The sequence below is a fragment of the Protomyctophum bolini genome, assembly GCF_963924005.1.
Source record: "Protomyctophum bolini genome assembly, chromosome: 19".
Classification (NCBI taxonomy): domain Eukaryota; kingdom Metazoa; phylum Chordata; class Actinopteri; order Myctophiformes; family Myctophidae; genus Protomyctophum; species Protomyctophum bolini.
Window position 1 is genome coordinate 19,016,885 of NC_137880.1, and position 23,963 is coordinate 19,040,847.

General features: G+C 44.0%; 1 protein-coding gene across 1 annotated transcript in view; it reads left to right on the top strand.

Moving 5' to 3' along the window:
• Positions 1-18,324: 18,324 nt before the first annotated feature.
• Positions 18,325-23,963, top strand: part of LOC308334009 (disks large-associated protein 2-like) — a gene marked incomplete at its 3' end in the record, with an annotated part of 64,853 nt that continues 59,214 nt past the window's right edge. Inside the window, exon 1 of the mRNA XM_080790574.1 lies at positions 18,325-19,428. Coding sequence (XP_080646700.1) covers positions 18,340-19,428 — 1,089 coding nt within the window. The 5' untranslated portion in view covers positions 18,325-18,339. The remainder of the gene's footprint in view (positions 19,429-23,963) is intronic.

Consider the following 23,963-nt stretch of genomic DNA (forward strand, 5'->3'; position numbering starts at 1 on the left):
CTTATATTATATTCAACACTGTAGTCCTTTGCTTTTTCACGATATCACAGTAGAGATATAAGCTATTTTCGGTATTTTTGAAATTTTCTGTATTTTTTGCTTATGATAACGCAAGAGAGAGCTTCATTTTTCTGCGAGACCCTTCCCATGGAAACATAACCTCATTATTTCAGATAGGAAACACTCACGTCAGAGTAGATTAAAGGTATCTTCAGTGATTTTGAAAACTCAGGTTAGCTAGGAGGCGCCAGAGAGTGGCCTCCTCCGGAAGTCATTCCCATAGAGTATTAAAAGGATAGAGTTGCTCAGTGGCATTTTGAAGCACCCGGAAGAACCGTCTACAAAGTGCAAACGTGCTCAACGTTAAAGCCCAGCTGCACGGGGTTTCCTCATCATAACTCCACTGCAAACTGAAACTACATCAACACAGTCAAAGCAAATGGGTGGAAATGTTTCAGCTACAACCAGAAGCTTTATATGTATACAGTAGCCTATATAGACTAATTGTATTCATATAGGCATTTATATTTCTATACTGTAGTTCCAAGTAGTGAAATGTACATTGCTCATCATGAATGGTTATTATATGCATAGCTTCAAATGAATATTGCAACAAAATGTGAATAATCAGTTTTACTTACAATACAAACAAATTTATGGCAGCTGCTGTCCAAAATCGATGAATCCACACATGTACTGTCCCGTTGCAGATGGAAATCGTCTGGATCTGGCCGGTATAAGACGAAAGATGTCCCTATTTGACAAAAGACTTGATTAGAACGGTAGACTATTGAATATTCCACTATATTAATTTAATTTATGTAAACAAATAATAGGCTACTTGTAGGGTATTCAGCTTGTATAGGACAAGTTGGGTTGAATGAATAAATATGCTCCCGTGACGGATATTCCCATTTGATTCCTCAATTCTTACAGTAAATACAATTTACAATTTAAGCATTTATCAGACGCTCTTAATCCAGAGCGATTTACATTAAGCATGTCAATACATCATATACATAAAGACTAGTTATCATGAATCATACGTAAACTACGAACATAACAGTGGAATGTATCTATATAATGAAACTATGCATAGTGCTATGTCTACATAAAATGCTATCTAAGTTACATAAATTGTGCCTTTGCATTCGCCTGTAAGGTCGTCGTTGGGCTAGGGCGATTGATACAGCAAGTGATATGGGCCAATATGGAGTATGAAGACGTTATAGTGCAATTAGCACGATGTCGATAACCTTTAAAACCAATTTATTGTTTGTGAGCAAATAAATGCATTCGAAATGTTACTTTTTTCCACAACACTATACTGTGTATAACACCTAACTGTCACTTCAAGCAGTTTCCATGGAGATACATCAACTTTTGCTACAGTGCAGCTTCTTTATCTGTTGTAACATTATTGTCTCATACTCAAATACATTGTCTTTACAACTTAAGACCTACTGTATATACTTATTCCTAAAACAAATATACCTAGTGAAAATAGAATGTTCGGCGGGAGGATATCAAAAGCAGATGCATGTTATCATCCATGATACATGCAGGGGTTTATTTTATTTTGTCTGAGTTTGTATGACAGAAGTCAAAAAGCTGTCGATAATAGATGTGTAGAATCTAGCCAACACATTGTGGTTTACAGTAATTCTGAGCTTCTTCAGATGTCTAAAAAAAACTGAAGATTTATTCACATGATTTATTCATTAGGTCATGTGCCATTGCATGGAAGTTGCAGGTGTAGCTTTCAAGGAATCTAAAATCCTCTGCAGTGGATTTTGTTGGCTGTCGATATGGGTGGGGATTAAGGAATCTGATGTGCCTGAAATCCACTATAATCTCCAGGGTTTTTGATGTGTTGAGCTGTAGGCTGTTGGTACAATAGTACTGTGATGTGAAAAGCGACGTGTCTTTCTCTTCTAGTGGTAAAGGTTAGTCATGCACTTTATTACAGTAGGTATACGTTTTAAGGTCAGAGTAAGGTTAGGATTAAATACTTTGGATTCACTGTATGGTTGAGTTGAATTGACATTTTGTCAAAATCACCTTTACCCCTTTTTGAGGGGCGCTAGCCCCTCCTATGCCCAGCTTTGTCTGTTTGTGTGAACACAAACATTGGCTGCTGATTGGCTGGCAGATCACCCCATAGCGATGATTTGATTGGCTGAGCAAAGTACATATTGGGGATAAAAGTGAGGGCAGAAAAGTAAAAGTGATTGGCCAGAATGACATTTGTGATGATTTAATTGGCTGAACACAGAATGTGATGTATGATGTGATTTTTGAGGGGCGCTAGCCCCTCCTATATACAGCTTTTGTCCCCACACGTCTCATATTTGCCATTGACAATGAAATGAGAAATTAGGTAAAATGCCCGCAAATATGACGTAAATGTGTGGCAATACAAACATTAAATGCTATTGATAATGAAGGGAAAATTTACATAATATGTAGACGAGCGATCACATAAATTCAGTTGTTCATGAGATGATGTATGATGATTAGTCAGCACAGAGGCCTCATGTGTGCACCTGGTATATAGCATATTATGTGATAAAGCAACATAGCTGTACCAGTGGACAGGGGTCAATGATACAGTATGTGTGCTACAGTACAGTGGAACAATGTTCATAACCGCTCTCAGGGGGTTGATGGCACTGACAGCCAAACTGAAATTGACACAAAAGGGCCTTGTGGACTTTAACAGTCCCCCAGCGAGCTATACTTGATCCCCCTCGATCCACAAACTCACAACATGACGTGTTGTTTGTGTAGTTTGTAGATCAGATATTTTGTAATAGGGTCACAGGGTTGAAAGTGGGCAAAAAGGTACATCATGCCAGCCACAATGTAATCTCTTCCAGTGGCTAGGCAGACTCAGCAGGGGTGGGATAAGCTCTTTTCTTTAATGAACAGTGTTTGAGAGAGAGGCGTTTATAACATTTCTCTTAATCTGAAACGGGTGGCTTGCTGTGTCATAGCTGGTTAGACTTAAAGTGGGCCAAGTGGCACTCGAAGACAGATAGCTACAGAGAGGGCCACCACAACTCTCACCTGTGCTCATTTTACAGCTGTTTGTTCTAAAGCCCTCTTCTGTCCAACTCAGTAGTCCACACATCGTTATACAGTATAAGACTGTTAGTATTGTAGTTACGCCAATATTTCCCGCTTCCAGCTGTAGGCATTAATATGCATATTTGTGCGTGTGTAAACACACGTGTGCGAGGGCACACACACACACACACACACACACACACACACACACACACACACCAATCCTTTGTGTTAAATGTTCGATGTTTGCGTGGGTGGCTTTATAGACTACCAGTAGTAGTGCTTGTTGAACGGCCTCCCTGTATGGTTTGTGTAACGCCGAGGGGAGCAGAGCAGAGGAGTGAGTGAAGCCTCTCCTCCCAGAGTGTGTAGCATGCATTACCACTAGCGCGCTGTGTGGTGTCTGCCTGGTCTGCCAATGGGTGACGGCAGCAGCAGCAGCAGCAGGAAGGGGTGGGCGTGAATCAGAAGGTGAATAGCAGCTACACACTGCCGCAAAGCTGTGTATGTCCAATTCGACATGGGTTTTGTTGTCTCAGGGTCTAATTTTCTTCCCCCCCCCCCCCCCCCATTTACTGTAACGTTTGCTGCGCTCTCTCTGTTAAATTGAGTGCAATCCTTTTACTATAAAAGACTCGTTGGTGGCAGGGAGTGATGGGGCTTTGTACGTTTTCTCGGTTCAAATAAAAGGCAAGGCTTTTGCACACCTACAGGCGACAGGTGCGTAGGAGACGGTAAGGTGACCGACAATGAAAAAGAACAAACACCCGCACACTGTCTTCAAATGCAGTGACAAAACTTGAATAGGGAAACGGCAACGTTTCGGCCTATACGTCCTTCATCAGGCTATCTTTTTTCGGTCCAAATAAGAAACAACATAAAAGCTCACAACACGTCACAAGCTTGTATTATTTGCTATTTTTGTCACTTTTGTGTGACCTTGTAGTATGACTAAGTAGTACAGCATTAATCTACGAACAAACAAAAAGTAAAAATATGGACATGCCGATGCCGTAAGAGGTTTCTGACCAATTTCTTAAATCTTTTTGTCCTGCTCATTAGATGGATTACTCTTTGTTTCCATGATAGAGTATGTGATATGCACACACTTTGGTTGTGGTTCCTCAACATTGTAGCAGCAATAGCAACAACATACATAATTGGGTTTACATGATGAGACTTTTGTCTCATACAGTACAGTATAGATTGTTGCAAGGCATGTTGTTTATTTGTGGTGATTATGTTTCATTAGCTAAATTGTGGTTCCTCATTCCTACAGTATATAGTGATTATGCAGATCACCCATGTGTATGGACAAAATTGTAACAAACAGAACAACCTATAGGCAAGTAAACATTCCTGGGCTTAATTAAACCATACAAAATATTAATGTGCCCTTTATGCTTATACAGTATTTGTATATGCACATTACTTCATTGGTAGGGGCTTGTTTTTCTGTACTATTAGTATTTTTGTCATTTTGGAGGGCTGTGAAACTCCTTTGAGGCCTATTCATAGTCTGGATTTTCGGTGGTAAGGTGACCACTGCTCCGGTGGTGAGCTGACCACCGGAGCTGAAATAACGTTGAGCGGTGGTGAGTAAAAACAGAGAGAAGGGCTGGAGCGGTGGCGGTGGTTTGCTCTTCACCGCGGCTTGTGACGTCATGTTGTAGTTCGGTGGTCACCTAACCACCGAAAATCCAGACTATGTATGAGCCTTTCGGGACTTAACGTAAACTACAGCAGGGGCCACGCAGGACTTAACTGCTTAAACAGTCTACTCAAGTCAATACTCATAGTAAACTGGACCTCAGTTGGCTCTGTACTTGGACTGCTTTCTCCCGTCTACAACAAATCTCTTTGCTAAAAATAACCGAACACTCAAGTGTTTTTTATCAAGCCATGCAAAGTAATAATCATTGATTTCAAAAGGATCATCATGTTGCTGCTCCCACAGTGATTGAAGTATCGTAAGCGGATGTTTGTTTGTTTCTTAACAGAGTGATTGTGATGCTACAGGAGCGCTGCCTGTTGCGATATGCGCACCTTCATTCCCTCCCTGTGACATTAGCAAGTCTAGTGCAGTGATGTGGAGGAGGGAGTGCTCATTAATGCCAAGTTATGCAACCATCTGAGGAGCTGGCCAGGCGCTGACTGCAACTTAGCAGCGGCAACATATTTAACTTAGCAGCAGCAGCAGCGCTCTCTGCTTTCCCAGGGAATAGAGAGGCTTTCCCCTTTCTCTTCTCCCTCTCCGTCACGGCCTCTAATCCCACCCGCCTGACTGGGTGTTTTCCTTCAAAGGACTAACCGATTTACAGGTTGCATCGAGGAGGTGCTGACGGTAGCACATCTGCAGAAGGAAGAGAGGAACTTGCCTGTTGATCTCGCAGTACAATATAGCTGTTGCATAAGGCGCAGTAACGAATGGCTCTCATCAATGTTTCATGAAGTACAATTGTGATCCAATGTGGGTCTGGACTCTGGAGTGAAAATGGGACCTTTTAGCATGAAAGATATGTACTCATTTATATAAAGTTGTATGTTTATGGGTGTGTCTGTCTGTGTCCCCGGATTACTCCATTTTCCATTTTTTACTTCCATGGAAGTTTTACTTCCATTAAGTTTTAATTTAAGTTTTAGATTCCGGCAAAGATGCATGTTGACGTGTGTCCCAAACGTATCTGTTATTACTGTCACTGTGGTACATCATGCCTCACGCCTCAAGCTCATTGTGAGAACCCAGCATCTGTTGATGGTGACAACTGCAACTGATGAGTTAGTAATGAGTTTAGCAGTCATCTACTGTATGTGAAGCTAATTCATGCCACACACTGACAACTCTATCCATTAAGGCTTTACTTTACTTCTGCTGTTGTGCACACCAGAATGGACAGCTATTGGCCGAAATGGACAAGCACACGGTGGCAAAGAATATGGCAAATAACTTATGGCAAATGGCTCTCTTGATCAAAGGAGAGGTCAATTGGTTGAGCCTCTGTAAATTACATAATTTCACGTGTGAAAATTCAGCCAGAGTGAACTCTGCATGAGGCAAATGAAGCAAGATTCATTGGTGGTATATTGAAAGGTTTGGCCTACTGGACAATATCCATTATGCATTGGGTGAACAGCCAGAGACTGCATTAGCATAGAGATGATCAAGCTTATACATGGTTTTGGTATGGTTACGGTTATGGATAGGGACCGAGTGATGATCTGGGGTGGTTAGGAGCTGAGATTGCACTTTGTCCATCTCCACCTTAGAGTATATATTAATAGAGACGGCACCCGGAGGAAACCCTGAGGCGAAATGGAAATAGTGGCCGCATTTGGTATAGAGCGTCACAGTCCCTCCCCCTTTCAGAACGACGAGTGGCCCAGGAAATGATTCCCCATTATTTTTCTCCATAGGCTTTTCAAAAAGTATTTCTTTAAAGACTGTTACGCCGCGGACAAAGCCAACTCGGATCGTGACAAATCATGACAACGAACACAATGTTTTGGGCCGATCAAATTATTTATAAGAAGAAAAGAAAGCCACTCGTCGTTCTGAAAGGGGGAGGGACTGCGACGCTCTATTGCAGCTCGAGCCAGCGCTGGTCCGTTGACTATCATTGCGCACGTTCTGTTACAGTACATTTGTCCACTGGCACTGAAGGTCGTCCATGACTAATCTGAACTAAGTACTGCACCCTGTCACCTTACCTTCCCAACCCTACGCTGTATAATATATCCCTTCACCCATTTGACCTGAGATCAGATTCTAAAAATGTCTTCTACATCCTGACAGTTTATATAGCAAAAAAAAATAGCAGACCTACAAGCTCGTATGAGCTTGTAGATCTGCTATTTTTCAATAGCTAAAGCATAACATAATGCTAACACCAAAAGGGGTTCCCGCCCAAAATGGGTTAATTAACTGAATGGACCCGGGAGTGCAAACCCTGCCTGCACCTAATGCATGACTGATTGTGTCATTTTGACCTTGACCTTGATTGTGACCTTGACCAATTTGGCCCAACAAGTAATCATCTCTTCAGGGCAGACTTCTACTCATTCCCTCTGAGTTCCATCAATGAATATTATCCAACCATCTGTTCTTGAGTTATTTTGGTCACATGTCTGACCAAATGTGTACATTATGACACCATTTGACAGCACAGTGTCATGCAGACAGCAACGGCTGACATCGTGTCACTTCGTTAATATCTATAAAATGTATTATTATTATTAATATAAAAAAGATGATAATGATTATTTGATCAATCAACAGCAACAACAAAAAAGTGAATCAAATAATCACTAAAATAATCGATAGTTGCTGCCCTAATCATGACCAATCGGTTCAATCTACCCGCTCTTTTTCTAGCCTACATTGACACAGACAGACGTGAATTCTGGACATATTCTACACACGCATAGTGCTTATGGGCTGTGAGGATATTTCAAGTGGGCCTCAAATACTTGGCAAAACACCCTTTTGGATTTGATTGAAAATATAACCTTTTTACAAAAAAAAAGCAGAAAAAAATTGTCAGTGATACTGACAATTGGAACACAATCGATTGACTGATCATTAAAATAAACATGCTCTGAGTGAAAATGCACATATACAGATACACATCTGACCATCTGAGGTTTGGAACCACTGATCTTCTTCTTTTTGATTTCTGGCAGTGTGGACGCGGCGAGGCGTACAACTGCCCTCCACTGCAGAACCTCTGATCTAAAGCATGGACCTTTTGAATGTAACATTATGCTGGCCAGTAGAGATGCAACTTGTGATAATAAAAGGCATTGTGAAGAGAGACAGATAAGTTCACTGTACCTCCCAAATAGCTGGATTACTTTAGTGAACTGCAACAATAGCACAATGGTTCCAAATTCAGCCATAGCCGTAAATAGGTGAATGGTGAAAATAAGCAAAACCACTTGAGTACATATCTGCTACATTAGTTTGTTTTGTCCACACTGTTGCCTTCTGGCAAACGATTTGCATCAGATTGACTCTACTTGAAATGAATGGGTGAATAGCTGGAAAGATTGGTCTGGCTAGTGCGATTAGACTCTAAACAGCTGATTATGGAGTAATCAAAGCATCCCCAGAGAGTTCATGTAATCAGTATCCCGGGGCGACTGCAGGGAGAAAATGCAGATCAGGCTGACAATGATACATAAATTAGTCTTTATAGTCACTACTCTGTGGGAGCAAACAGATGTCTTGTTTCTACATAAAACAGGTACTACTTCATGTGTATACTGTGTTTCCATTACAATGTTAACAGACCCCATAACTCTGAGAGTGTACAACAAATGGAACCAATTTGACCCTGGTCCCTGACCTGTCCATTTAGTTCCATTTGTTACATTCTAAGAGTCAGAGACCTTTTAAAGGGTCCATTTGTAACCCCCTCAAGGAACCTGAGGGTCCCTAGACCCCACTTTGAGAACCACTGTATTACATTGTTAATGTGTCAGACACGTGTTGCTCTTTATGCTGTCCAAATCTAGCAAGTCACTTTTAAACAAAAACAAAAGGATGTCAAGGAGATGGCCACATTTTTTGTTTGTGTCTTTGTGTCTTGTCTAACAGTCACTGTGACATACTAGCACCATATCCAGGGGGTGTACTTTTACATCATATCCAGGGGGTGTACTTTTACATCATATCCAGGGGGTGTACTTTTACATCATATCCAGGGGGTGTACTTGTACGTCAAGCTGCCTCACGCTACAGAAACAGCAGAACAGGCTCCTGCCCTATGGGCCTCATGGCTCGGCAAGACTCGTAACAGGGACATTTTAATTGGCCAGCAGAAAATGTACAAAACTGTACCGGTGAATCCAATGCAGTTATTATTTGATCACAATACTTTCCATACGTTCAATATTTATAAAACCCTCAGACACACTTAACCGTCACTCACACAAAAATGTCAGAAATCGACAAATAGCGGATAAACACACTTACAACGCATGGCATTGCAACGTGTTGTAAGCTTATGTAGAATCTGATAAATCCAACAGGCTCGTCTTGATCACATGACTACAGAGATCATGTGTACCGATTTGTGTGAGATTTGGATGAAATCTGTGCGACTAACATAAATAATGTGTAACACGGAGCGGCACCATTCCCATTTTCCATCCTGATTGGCTAAGATTGGCTTCCAAAGCCGAAGGTTAACATACTCTCTCCCCATACCTTCGGCCTGGTGGAGACAATAATTCAAATTGGAGATCAGGGTTATGTTTCTTTGACAATCCCCAAAACAAAAACAAAACAGAAATGCCACATCAGATTATAATACAACCACTGACTTACTGTGGAATGAACACAGCGCGTGACCTTTGTTTCCATGTATATAGTCAGTAATGGGCCTGTGTGTGTGTGTGTGTGTGTGTGTGTGTGTGTGTGTGTGTGTGTGTGTGTGTGTGTGTGTGTGTGTGTGTGTGTGTGTGTGTGTGTGTGTGTGTGTGTGTGTGTGTGTGTGTGTGTGTGTGTGTGTGTGTGTGTGTGCGTGTGCGTGTGCGTGTGCGTGTGCGTGTGCGTGTGCGCGTGCGCGCGTGCGTGCGTGCGCGCGCTGGAGCTGTGAGCCGCCCTGCTCTATAATGTTTTATGTTGGTAATTACGGTGCATTCATTCTGCAGAGGGAAACACTAATGGCATGTCCGTAACGATGGGCTGAGTGCTAGAAGGTTACAGAGGCCAGTTGTATGAAGCTGTCAGGCAGATGCCTCATTTAAACGTTTTTTTCTTCTTCTTCTTCTTTTTTGTAAATTGATGCCGTATTTCATCATAAAAGACTGTCGCACAACATTTCTACAAGCACACAATGCGCTGTGTCTTGTAGACCGGCTATTTTCACTATTTTATTTTATTTATTTTATATAATTATAATGTAATAGAGAGCAGTTTTGGACAAGGTTTCCGCCCCGACAGCGATGGAGAGTTAAACACAGCCCCAGTCAAGCAAGAAAAGGAAATAAATAGCTGTGGGTGAGCTGTGTTTTTTTAATCATGCACGCTCCAACATTTGACCAAGCGTGTATTTGTCTATAGCAGCACGAGTGTGTGTCTATTCGACTATTCCTATTTGTCTTCAGCACGAGAGTTTGCACACACACCACTCAGCCCTTAGGGGGAGACATTATAGGCTATTGTAGTGTTACACACTGGCCCATCATTGACCAACTATACGCACGCACGCACACACACACACACACACACACACACACACACACACACACACACTGGCCAGGAAATAGGGGCATTTTCTGAGGTGGACACTAGGGGCTTCATATTTTTCGGATGATGGGTCATCTGGACAAGTGGGCACCTGGATAAGTGGGCACTTAGAGGTTTAGATAACTGGGCACCTGGATGAGTGGGCACTTAGAGGTTTAGATAACTGGTCACCTGGATGAGTGGGCACTTAGAGGTTTAGATAACTGGGCACCTGGATGAGTGGGCACTTAGAGGTTTAGATAACTGGGCACCTGGATGAGTGGGCACTTAGAGGTTTAGATAACTGGGCACCTGAATGAGTGGGCACTAGAGAGTGACATTTTGTCGGGATTCCCGTGGGTCACGTGATTCCCGCGGGAATCCTGTGGGATGGGATTAATTTTTTTATTAATCCCGTGATCGGGACGGGACGGGAATGAAAATCAACGGGAGCGTGCAGGAGCGGGAATGCCATCTATCTAGAATCATAATGATCATTTTCAGGAAGGAAACAACGCTCGCGGTGCTCAGGCTCACTGCTGGCTGCCTGCTGTAGCCAGGGGGGTGGAGCTGGGTGGACCGCAGTGTTTGTTTACAATAAAGTTTCAATAGTTGTCACTGTACAATACTTTAAAACAGTTGTCATGTTGCACACTATCAATTTGGTCATAGCAGCCGCTGAGCCGCCTGTAGCCTCTCCTCTCCAAGCAGCAGCCCACAGTGCCTGCACCGTGAGACCGCAGTGAGAACGCTATAGCATTGCAAGAAGCTAAGGCTTAGCTGCTAAACTAACACAACACCAGCCATGGTGGTGGTGATGTTAGCTTAGCGTAGCGTAGCTTGCTGCTGCTTGGCTGTTCAACTTCACTTCATCTCTGCCTATAATTTCTTATTGTTACCCTGACACCGGAGCTGCAAAAACAGACAGATCTACAAGCTCTACAATCTCAACTATCAAACTCCAGCTAGTCCCACTCCTCTGAACTCCAGGCTGCATGAACAGTGCTCGAGCGCTCAGTTTTCTGCCCCCCTCAATGTCGCAAATCTTGCGCATTCACTTCAACTTCATGGCTCTTCTGCACAGCGCAGCAATAGCTTTGCTTTGCGCTTGCGTTAGTCAAAACTAAAAGCGAGTGACAGTGAGACGAGCATGTCGACCGTAGCAATGAATGGAGACCTATTTGGAATGATTAAATCCATTATTGGCCTGGAGAAAGTTACAGCCGCTCCTCCTCCTCCCTGGCACGGTACAATTAGCCATGTGCTATATGACGTTTTGTTTACCCTGCGACAGGGACTGAGAGAAGGAAACAATGTCTTAAATAATAAAATAAAACATTAAATACCATGTTTGGGTTTATTCAACTAAGGTACTGTTACCATAGGCGTGGTGTGACTGACCAATGTTTTGTTTTTTAACTGACATACATTCCACCATAGCAAGGTATGTATAAGGTATTATGTGTTGGGGCCTTTGAAGATTGTTGTTTAAACTGGATTAAGGCATTATATGCCGTATGGTATATATATAATATACCATTACATTTACCACGTTAACTGTTCCTGGTGCCACATTGTTTAATGGCATGAAACGATACTCTTTAAAAAAAATAAGAACGCCATCCATTGCCTTAATGAGTAATTTACCATATTGTGCTGAATATAAGACTATTTATTTTGTTATCGGGGACGGGGACTAGACTAATTGAATTTCAATGTACTTTTTTCTCTAATTAGTCTTGAAAAATGGGGTTCATCTTATTATTGGAGTAGTCTATAATCGGCACAATGCAGTATTAAAAAAAAAAAAAAACAGGAGCGGGATGGGAGTGGGAGTCATCTCGAGTGGGAGCGGGATGGGATCAGGAGTCATTCTACAGGAGTGGGACAGGACAGGATTTTTATTTTTACCCTGGTCCAGGATTGGGACAGGACAGGATTTTTTCTGTGGGAGTGGGACAGGACAGGAGTGGAAATCCACTCCCGTGTCAGTCTCTAGTGGGCACCTAGACAACTAGCCACTAGGGACCATGTGGGCACCTGGACGAGTGGGCACTGCAATTAAGATTCGTGTCCACCACAAGTGTTTTTTTAACGCCCAGATGGTTTCGGTGCCCACCTGACCTGTTACCATATTTACAACCCCCCATGCTTAAGTCAACTGTGCTCGACTCCTAGGCACCGCTCACTTCACAATGGGTGTGATTATTTTTGTTCTGCATAGGTAAAGTATATTCGTCTCATGTCAATTCACTGTTAAATGTCCTTCTTTGTAGGATAATACTGTAAGCCTGAACTGAAATGGGTGGGATGGCACCACTTACGCAATGAAATTAAATGTCCTTGCTGTCTGATTTTAAAAGTGCTATACAGGTGTGTGTGTGTGTGTGTGTGTGTGTGTGTGTGTGTGTGTGTGTGTGTGTGTGTGTGTGTGTGTGTGTGTGTGTGTGTGTGTGTGTGTGTGTGTGTGTGTGTGTGTGTGTGTGTGTGTGTGTGTGTGTGTGTGTGTGTGTGTGTGTGTGTGTGTGTGTGTGTGTGTGTGTCGAGGGGGTGGGTTAACACAGGATCCACCCCAAACAGCCTTGAAATCCTATTATATTTTCCCAGTGGTCTTCAGCAGTGGTTGTCATGACAACGGTGCATTTTTATTCCAGGCTTCTTTTTTAACCGTGAGTATGAGATCAGACATACCAAACATTATGTAAGAGGGGGTGTGCCACTGTGCTCCTGACTGCATGGGGGTTTCCTGCTGCAGAGCACCTCAACTCATTCATTACAGTGGAATGATGCACAAGGCGTTGTGCTGTTATCTGGCCTTTAGGACTGATTTACACGTCGGTGTCGTGCAGAACCACGCGCTCACAAGGCGTCTTTCGCTGAGCTTGTGGTGCTCGACGTGGTGCTCAACACAAATTATAAATCCGGCTTCATCCCATGCCTTATGAGAAGGAGAATGGAGCCTAATTGTTAGGTGGGAGGAAAGGAAACGGCTGCTGTTAATACTAATAGCCAACTATTAACAGATTTCCTTATTGATACCTGATCAATTTTCAGTGTGGGAAAAGAGTATAGGCCTGCACAGGTTTTCAGCAGTCCTTATTGTGTCTGAGGTAATAATGGTGCGTGTCCAATAATGTGGATCTCTGACAAGTATTGATGATGATGTTAGTCTTTGCTCAGATATGAAAAGACGGTGAGACGTTTGAGTCCAGTTTAGCCCCATTGACTTCATTATAAAATCTAAATAAGACATAAATACAAAATATCTGAACAAAATGTATGAAAACTAGAGGTTCGGGCTGCTATGTGCTGTTTCCCAGGCCGCCCTAATCTATGCTCTATTGCAGTCTTTCTAAAACAAATGTCATGGCAAGGACCCCCAAATTATTGATACTAGAGCGGTGCCGTTAGGCACTGGCCTACTTGGAACGCTGAAAGTTGTAAATGCATGCCCCACCCAGTTATAATGTCTGTGTCTCTTTTATACCCATACATGGATTTCTTTGTCAGGCATGCCCTAATATGGAATCTATGAGCTCGGGCAGAGGCCTTTTTGGGGCGTTTCTGGACAACCGTGGGTTCCGACCGACCCGACACCATGGGCACTGGGTGCGGAACGCATGTGTCGAATTTAATGTCGGTTGGGCGAACGGTTCTCGAGTTACATGGATTACATACAGACAGACATGGTGTGTGTGCGTGTGTGCATGCATGCGTGTGTGGTTCCTCCGTCCATCTTTGTATAGCCTTAGTGCTGCCTGAAATGCGCAAGCATTTCACGTGTCTGTGAAATGTGCGCATATAGTATACAGTTTTCACTGTTGTTATTAATTGAAATACAAAAAAATTATAATCACAACACGCTTCTGTAATTTCCATAAATAGCCTAGGCTATTCTGTCACTGTCAGTACATATGGCCTGGCCATGTGTCATTTTGTTTACATATTTATAACAAAGTCATGTGTGAAGGCTAACCGGACCAAAATCAAACTATTTAAACATTTGGTCCTTGATCCTAAGCGAACTTTGGGTGTGAAAGCGCCCTTGCCGTTATGTATCTTTCAGGACCTTTCACTGCTTTCTCTCAGCCAGCTCTGGTCTCAGACACCGCGGTGCGGTGTATTTGACATGGTGCCCATGGGACCTCTACAGCGGTGCCCGTTGGGCACTGGCCTACTTGGAACGACGCAAGTTGGAAATGCCAGCCAGATATTATGCGTTGGAGCCTCTTAATCGGTGCCTATTGGGCACTGGCCTACTTGGAACGATGCAAGTTGGAAATACCAGCCAGTTATTATGCGTTGGAGCCTCTTAATCGGTGCCTATTGGGCACTGGCCTACTTGGAACGATGCAAGTTGGAAATGCATGCCCCACCCAGATATTATGTCTGTCTACCTTTTATGCCCAATTGCACATATATGGAGTTTTTTGTAAGGCATGCCCAAATATGGAGTATATATGCAGCCAGCTTGTGGAGTTCTGTGTCAGGCATGCCCAAATATGGAGTGTTGTGAGGTCAGAACAGGCCAGCTCCATATATGGACGATGGGCAGGGGCCCTGTCCAGAGCCCGGACAGCCTTTTTGGGCCGGTTCTGGACAACCGTGGGTCCGACCGACTCGACACCGGGCACTGCACCCCCTGCTGTGGTGTGGAACGCGTGTGTCGTATTTGAAGTCGGTGGGGCTCGAGTTACGTGGATTATAACACACAGACAGACAGACACTTGGTGCATTTATAGATAGATAGCAGATCTACAAGCTCACAACGTGTCACAAATTATTTTGCCTCATACCTTGAAGATTTATCAACTGTTGTAAGATGAAGAAAGAAACTACAAGCTCACAACGTGGCGTGTTTGTGATGCATTGTGATCTTATACATTGGTTATTTTAGATTAGCTATTAAACAGAATATGGCTCAAATGTTTAAACCGTTCCACATTTAGCTGGGGAAGCCCTTGGAGTCATACCCCACTCTGAGAACCAGTGATCAATTGTGACTTTTTTCTCCTCCAGAACGAATTCCTTCATTTTACCCACATAATAATTATTAGGTAATTTTACAAAGACTTAATTCCCCACAACCACCCAACCACCGGCCCCCACTCCCATTTTTCCCCCACATGATTGGCAATTTTATTACTCGAATATCCATAATAGCCAGGGAAACCCCTGAAGTCTCCGTAGTGCTTTAATTAGGACTTGTCACCTTGAGCAAGGAATCCTTATGCTTTCATTTGGACTGAAATGTCTTCATTGAACACACAGTATAGCTTAACCACTTACACCCTCTATATAGTCTTTAGAGAATGAACTTTGACCACTTGTTTACGTCTATCACCAAATCACTTCTCCAAAATGAGCCGATCTGTGGTAGCTCGTAGATCTGCTATTGTTGGCGAATGTTCCCCCCACAATATGGATGCTGAGGTTCATGTGGTTAACAGAGCCAGCCTTTGCATGTATTCACTTAAGTACATTTACTTCAGTTTTGAATTGTATGTAATCTTTGAGCATCTGTACTATAATTGAGTATTTGTTTTTGAGGGGTGCTAGCCCCTCCAACATGTGGCTTTCAGACATTATGCCCCCCAAAAAACAGCACATGATGTGGCAGCCAAGTCTATGGACTTTTATGCCCCAGAAAAATGGCACATTACACACGTCATGTTGCAGCCAAGTCCATGGACTTTTAATGTTTGCTTTAAGCAGTGACGTCATGTGGCAGCCACAGTGGGCGCCTATCACTTGATATCATGCATATCGTTGCCGTCAGGCAGGCAGAAACCTCTTATCACCGTATTCTTAGCCCCTCCTATATTCAGCTACAGTGTATTGTAGATTTTTGTCCAAACACAAACATTAAATGCCATTGACAATGAATGGAGAATTTACATCATATGTGTCTGAGCAAATGATGATGATGTACGATAAGAGCTTCACACGGTGTGATTTGTATGTTTATTTTTCCCTTCATAAATTAATGCCCTACTTCGTCATACTACAATGTCACACAAAAGTATAGTAGTAAAGCTTACATCTACAAGCTGAAAAGTGTTGCATTGCAATGCTTTTTGAGCTGCTACATCTGTTTTTTTTAATTAACAGTTTTGGTTGGACATATGAGGTTTCCACTCAACAGAGACGATACTGTACATCACAAACATCACCGTGTCTCAGTGATAAGGAGGCCCCTCTTTGATTAAGAATTCATAATGATTGCGTGATGATCTTTCTAATTTACTAATATGGGAGTCATCTCAGGAGAGCATCCATCTGTCATTCTGTTTTATTTGAGGTGAGGCTTAATAGACCTCTGGCAGTGACAGCATGCAAACACAGGCATGTCATTTGGGTTTGGAGGACAAGGAGAAGAGCATCGTTTATGTAAACAAATCAACATGGTGTCTGTTAATGTGGGAAGTCTTTAAAAAAAACCTTTTAGTTCAAAAATATTCAGAAACGTTAGAATTTAGAACGGATATGTTGGAAAGAGACAGTGGAGAAGTTTCACGATTGAGGTGCGCAGCCTCTTTTATTTGTGAGGGGAAATCATAACAGTCCAGGGAATGGGGACGTGAATCAGTCCATTGGGAATGGGGGCGTGAATCACAGTCCATTGGGAATGGGGACGTGAATCACAGTCCATTGGGAATGGGGACGTGAATCACCGTCCGGCGTCCATTGGGAATGGGGACGTGAATCACCGTCCAGGGAATGGGGCCGTTAATCACAGTCCGTTGGCCACAGTTCGTTAGCTACGTCCTCTTCTCCCTGCCGGGTCCGATATCATCAGGTACGATGATAATACAGGTGTGCTCCCCGCTTCAACCCAAAGGGTCTCGCTAGCTTCCCATCCGTGGCAATATATAGCCTGAGCGGAGCCTTCGCCTTTAACGGCTCCTCTTGACTCGTCAGGTAAATGATGTGAACAGTGGTAAGGTTTCTATTACAACCTTGTTTTAGGCGGTGTCGGTCCGCGAGGTGCCAAGGGGTCCCCGCTGTCTCTCTCTCTCACTAGCGGCAGGGGGACGAGGAGTGGGTGGTGTCCTCTTCCGCCTCTCTTCCACCTCGCTTCTCCGTGTCCGGCTCCGATCCTAGAAGCCTGTCAGATAGAGTGGCGATGAGGACATGCGTGTCGCTTACCACCCGAAGTCTCTGGTGAGGCGTGCCTCTGTCTGTTCTGTTACCACCCGAAGTCTCTGGTGAGGCATGTCTCTGTCTGTTCTGTTACCACCCGAAGTCTCTGGTGAGGCGTGTCTCTTTCAGTTCGTTGTGAACCAGCTGCTGCTGCGCTCAGAGTCAGAGCGGCTTTTATACACAGCCAAATGTTGCACGGCTGGCAGTGATTGCTCGCGGCATGATTTCCGTCTGGCCTAGTATGAGATTCGGCAAATACAACTGGCCTATCACCTGCCCGATTAGCCTTCTCACGCTCTGACGTGTGTTGCGACAGACAGCGTGGCTGGTCACCATGGCAACGCGCTCACTATAACGGGGTATTCCTACTGAGATCCCACAATACATACAGTACATACAGGGGCTGTATACAGGGGTATACAGTACTGTACACCTCATTTCCAGCATGCTGGTGAAATTGTACAGTATGTAATCTACAGTTTTCAAAAGGACAGTGCTACTTAGTTTGACCCATAACCTTGATATTTGATAGACATGGGGGGTCATAACCGCAGAATAGTTTAAGTTCACCCAAAACATTACTTATTTTCTATAATTTACACACTCCAAGAAGTCCTTGAATTCATGGAGATGTCATGGAGATGTTTTTGTTTTTGTTGCATTCCTGAGCCAATAATTGGATGAATGGCTGAAATATGCTAATGTCTCCGAGAGTCTCCTACCGGAAACTACTGTTCTGAAACTGGGCGTGGAACATAGTGACTTGCAAAAATGCCACTAATATCTCCACTAATTTCTCCTCTTCTATCTCTTTTTCTCCAGACCCGAAGCCTTCAACTTCTTGGTCCCCATCTCAAGACTTCAATGAAGGCAGCCGGCTCTCTCCAGCCAGGAACATGAAGGGCTTATCGGGCAGCCGTTCCCACCACCAGATCCCTTCGCCCCACGGTTTGGACTACGACCCCCACCATGCCCACTACGACGCCCACCATGACCCCCGCCACTCCTACCTGCTCAGTCCCACGGAGAGCTGCCCCGTGGACTTCCACCACCGCTACTCGCCGCGCAGCTCCATCAACTCGGACTGCATGATGATGCCACCGGGCATGATGCAGCCGGCCGCGCCCCCCGACCACATCTCCAGCACCTTCCCCCGAATGCACTACAGCTCGCAGTACTACGACCCCGCCATGCGGGACGACTGTGCCGCCATCACAGCCTCCGCCACCTCCCCCGCCATCGCTGCTGCCGCCGCTTCCTCCCACCACGCCAGCACCAAGAGCAACCGCCTCCCCGCCACGCTGATGGACCAGTTCGAGAAGCAGCTGCCGCTGCACCGTGACGGCTTCCACACGCTGCAGTACCAGCGCACCTCCACCACCACCGAGCAGCGCAGCGAGAGCCCCGGGCGCATACGTCACCTCGTCCATTCCGTCCAGAAGCTCTTCACCAAGTCCCATTCCCTGGAGGGCTCGTCCAAGATGAACGGCACCAAAGGCGAGGGTGGAGGAGGAGGAGGAGGGAGCTACCACGGCCACCACAGCCACCAATCCTCCAAGCACGGCAGCAGCAAGCGGAGCAAGAGCAAGGAGCGCAGCAGGCACCGCTCGGCGGGCTTCTGGAGCTCTGACGACAACCTGGACAGCGACAGCACGTACCGCACGCCCAGCCTCATGTCGCGGCACCCCGCCGCGGAGCACTGCTACCCGGACGCTACCATGCACGGCCACCACTACCCTCACCACCACCACCACCACTTCGGAGACCTGTCGCTCAAGACATCCAAGAGCAACAACGATGTCAAGTGCTCGGCCTGCGAGAGCGTGGCCATGGCGCCCGAGGGGAAGTTCATGAAGAGGAGCTCCTGGTCCACTCTCACGGTCAGCCAGGCCAAGGAGGCCTACAGGAAGTCCTCGCTCAACCTGGAGAAGCCGCTGATGCACATGGACCTGAAGCCCTCACTACGGACCTGTCACTACCTGCAGGTGAGTGTGGATTGCATTGATTTCATTTATATTTTTCCCCTAGAATGATTTGGCTTGTGTGGCCTTTTTATGGTACAATAGGTATACTGTATATAATATACTTCTGCCCATATGTAATCATCATAGATCATACCCAGTATGTGTGAATCGGAGCATAGAATAATAAATAATGTAAAAATAGTCAAAAAAAGTGCCTGTCCGCAGGAAAAGTGGCCAGGGAATAACTCAGGGAGCGATTGACCAAATGGTCCCAGATTTGGGCTGAGAGTTTCAGATGACTCCTTGATGGAACCTGACAAATGGCAATTTGGAGGGGCTTACGGATCCCGATAATCTAAAAATAAAAAAACGGCCTGAGGAGAAGGCACTGAGCTCTGAAGGCATCGGTTCTATTCTTCTCTGGTAGGTCGATCACACTAGTTGAGGCAGGACTTTGCGAGACGTTTGTGCTGGGCTTTGCGAGATGTTCGTACTATATCGCCAAGACGCCAACAAGGACGGCGAATGCAAAAGGGACAAAGGAGTGAATAGGTTTCATTTGCAAATCTGAGCAGTATGCTTCTTGAAATATAATAATAAACAATATGAGATCAATTCCATTGATCACCAGAGGCTCTCCTGGGTTAAATGCAATCATTGATGTATTGATTAGAAATCCCAGTGAAAGCTATTGTATTCAGCCATCGTTTTTGCTCTTTGGAGGATAATTACAGTGTCCATGCGTGTGAGAAGCCAATATATTTTATCTGGGATCCCTTTTGTGTGGTCACCGCAGGGAGCTATTGTCTATTAAGATGTTGAGATCAATTGAGTGAATCAATGTCACGGGGGAAGACACTGAGAATAATAGCCTGTAACTCCAATGCAAGGAGGAATGCTCACTGGCTTGGTGTCTGGAAGAAAGTTACGTTCTGTTTTGAATCAGTTTCGGCTTAGAGGAGGTACTAAAAGAGGCTGAAGGCTAGAATAACAACAAATTACACCGTCAGCTTTGTGTGGCCTCTGTCCTCAGATCCTTATAAGCACTGGGACTTCAGAGTTTGTTTCCAATGGGTTGACATAGTGGAATGATTTACAACTATCTGATCATTATGTTGCCTTATATAATTATAGTTAAGTGACAAAGCCCCAAAGGGATTTTTGGTCCCTTATTTTATCTGTCAGTTTTTTTCTCTTCTTCCGCCAGAAATTGCAGTTCTGGCTTAACCGTGCAGTCTGTTTTCTGCCTTGACTCATGGGGAACACATCTGTCACTTTGACCAGTAATCTCCACCCTAAGATTTTCTGCCAATTTGAGCAGTTCGAAAAACACTTAAACCTGATTTTCTGCCTGTATTTTTGAGCAATTTGCGTGAAACGTTCTACACACAATCTATAGTGTATACCATTATCTGAAATCCCAGTTGAAGAGAAGTTTGTACCGTATGTGAACATTTGTAAAATAAATATAACTGCAACCAGCGATAACGAGCACTTTGAACAGGCATAACTCATACCCTGTCTGTCTGTCTGTCTGTCTGTCTGTCTGTCTGTCTGTCTGTCTGTCTGTCTGTCTGTCTGTCTGTCTGTCTGTCTGTCTGTCTGTCTGTGCTGTGCCATGGTTGCACTGTAACGTGTGCTCTGTGTACAGTATGTGTGTGTGTGTGTGTGTGTGTGTGTGTGTGTGTGTGTGTGTACATAAATGATTGACCTTCATAATTTGCGGGCTCAGAGGAGTACACTTTTCAAGTTACACATTATTATTGTATGCATTTTTCTTTCTAATCGCCAAAGGCATAATATGCTGTATCCAAAAAAACTGTAGAATATTGAAGACATAATCCATATTGGTTTCTCATTTATTGGTGAAATAATTTAGATAGATTACTCATGATGCCAGATTCTGTTTGGCTCATTACCAGACACCATTGAACCCCTGTACAGCAACCTTTTGTGAGCATGTAGATTGGCTATTTTCACTGTATATTTTTGTTGTAGAAGGAAAAAATGAGCAGACCAATATTCTGAAACGCTGGGGGACCCCAGTCATGTAAGTGTAGGGCATAAGTGGTTAATGGTGATTTAATTTCACAACGGTGATAAATAATGTTGAGGCTTTAGGGCAAACACTCAAGGCAGCCAGGTCAGGAAGATGCTGATGCCGCAATGTTTAAAGGGTGCGTGTTGATGTTAACTGTGGTGGCTTGCTGACTTGCTGTGTCTATGTTCAAGAGGGAGGGGCAGGCACTCAGTCTCGCTGAATTCAAAATCAAATGCTGTTATGGGGATTTTCTTTTTTTAATTGAGAACCAAACTATAAAATATACGTACAGTATGTCTGCTCAGACATACGTAAGCTGAATGGCCATGATTGAATCCACCTGCAACCCACGCTGGGCAACCTATACATTGTAGACAATGTAGAGGGTATCTTTTTTTTGGGCGGAAGTTGCAGGATTTTGGCGGGAGTACAGCTCAAGGAAATGACGTTGACAGTTTACGAATCTGTTTACATTCTCCATGAATGAAACAAGTGTTGTGATTGGTTGAAAAAATATCGTTACCGACACTTCCACCGATACCGTCTCTGCCTTAGGTTGTGACCAGGCTTTTCATTTATTGGTGAAATAATTTAGATAGATTACTCATGATGCCAGTTTCTGTTTGGCTCATTACCAGACACCATTGAACCATTTTGTAATGTTTTAAACAAGGGCAGACATACACAAAGAAAAACAGTCCAGCGGACTATTTATTGTCTTTTGTAGTACAGAGCATAACATTTCTCATGGACAGACTGTGCACAGACATTTTTGGGGGGCAGGTTAGCATAAAAAGGGCACCCCTCTGGGCCCTCTCATATTATCTTCAGGGTCCAGAGTGAACTAACAGTCCAGATTGTTGGCCGGGCCCTGTAGTTGTTGTCTAGACCAGAGGCAAACTCTGGACAGAGGCACAAAAAGAGAGGACATTTATGCCAACGCTGGAACATGCATAATATTAAAACAACTAGACCTTGCCAAAAAGTAGCTAGCCATTCATTTTTACTATTTATTTGTTTTGTTTGTTGTTTTGCTCTCTAGCTCTGGCAGCATAAACAGCCTATCTTTTTAATTGTAATTCTTATTCCTATTATATATATATATATATTTTTTTTTTTTCTTCTTTCAATCTGAGACTAAATGAGTTAAACCTCTGTAGTAATGCATTTTTATATTTATTTCCATAAGTTGCCTGACAAAGGAACCAACTAGCTTACGGGAATTAGGCTGTTTGTATTGAGATGGGTTTTTCTTCCTCATTTTGAGTTGCCAATTATTTGTACCCATTTCTCCCAATTTAGTCATTATGCCAATTACCTCCCCATATCCCCAGTGCCACTACTATTGTATCCTACTAGCACACCTGCCAGTGAGGAGGCCCCGTCGGGAGGACGCACAGTGCCCCATCCTAGATCCTACTGCTCCCATTTTCAACACCCCCCACTAACAGGCATCACCCCAGCCTGTAGGGTTCACTGGCACAGTAACAAGCCCTCCCTGCTTGGCTTCCCTCCCCCAAACATTGCCAGTTGTGTTCGTAATCATATGCAGTAGAGCTGGATGCACCGTGGTGTGTTTGAACCCCGGCCTAGACACTGCCGTGGTTGACTTTACTCACTTTACACCCGAGCACCGTATTGAGAGGTTTAAGAAGCACATGGTCTCTATTCTGCAATAATAGCAGATCTACAAGCTCATAATGTATAGCTATCCTTTAGCGATTTTGAGCGGGTTATCCATGCCTTTATTTCTACACGGTTGGACTACTGTAATGCACTTTATGTTGGTTTAAATCAAGTCTCCCTTGCTCGACTCCAGCTAGTCGCGAACTCTGCCGCACGTCTACTCACAGGTACTCGCAGGCGTGAGCATATCACACCTGTTTTGGCCTCCCTTCACTGTCTCCCTGTCCGCTTTAGAGTTGATTTAAAAATTCTATTGTTTGTCTTTAAATCTATTAATGGTCAGGCTCCTCTATATCTGTCTGACCTTATTGAGGTCTATACTCCAAGGTCAATGCGGTCTGAGGGCCAGCTTAATCGTAGGGTCACAAAGAAGACCCGCTTAAAGTCCAGAGGCGACCGAGCCTTTTCTGTTGTAGCCCCCAAATTATGTAACGCACTCCCCTCCCACGTCAAATTGGCCCCTTCCATCGAGACTTTAAAATCTCGCCTAAAGACCCACCTTTATACCTTGGCTTTTAACCCCGCTTGAGTTTCTTCGGTCCTTGTATATGTTTTGTTTCACTGTGACGCTGTTGCTTTTCTGTGATGTGTCTCAGTTGTTTTCACTGTTTGTACTTTGTATTCTTGCTGTAGTTGTTCTGTGTGGTAGCTATAGCTGTATATATTTGTTTTTGTTTTCCCCTGTACAGCAACCTTTTGTGAGCATGTAGATTGGCTATTTTCACTGTATATTTTTGTTGTAGAAGGAAAAAATGAGCAGACCAATATTCTGAAATGCTGGGGGACCCCAGTCATGTAAGTGTAGGGCATAAGTGGTTAATGGTGATTT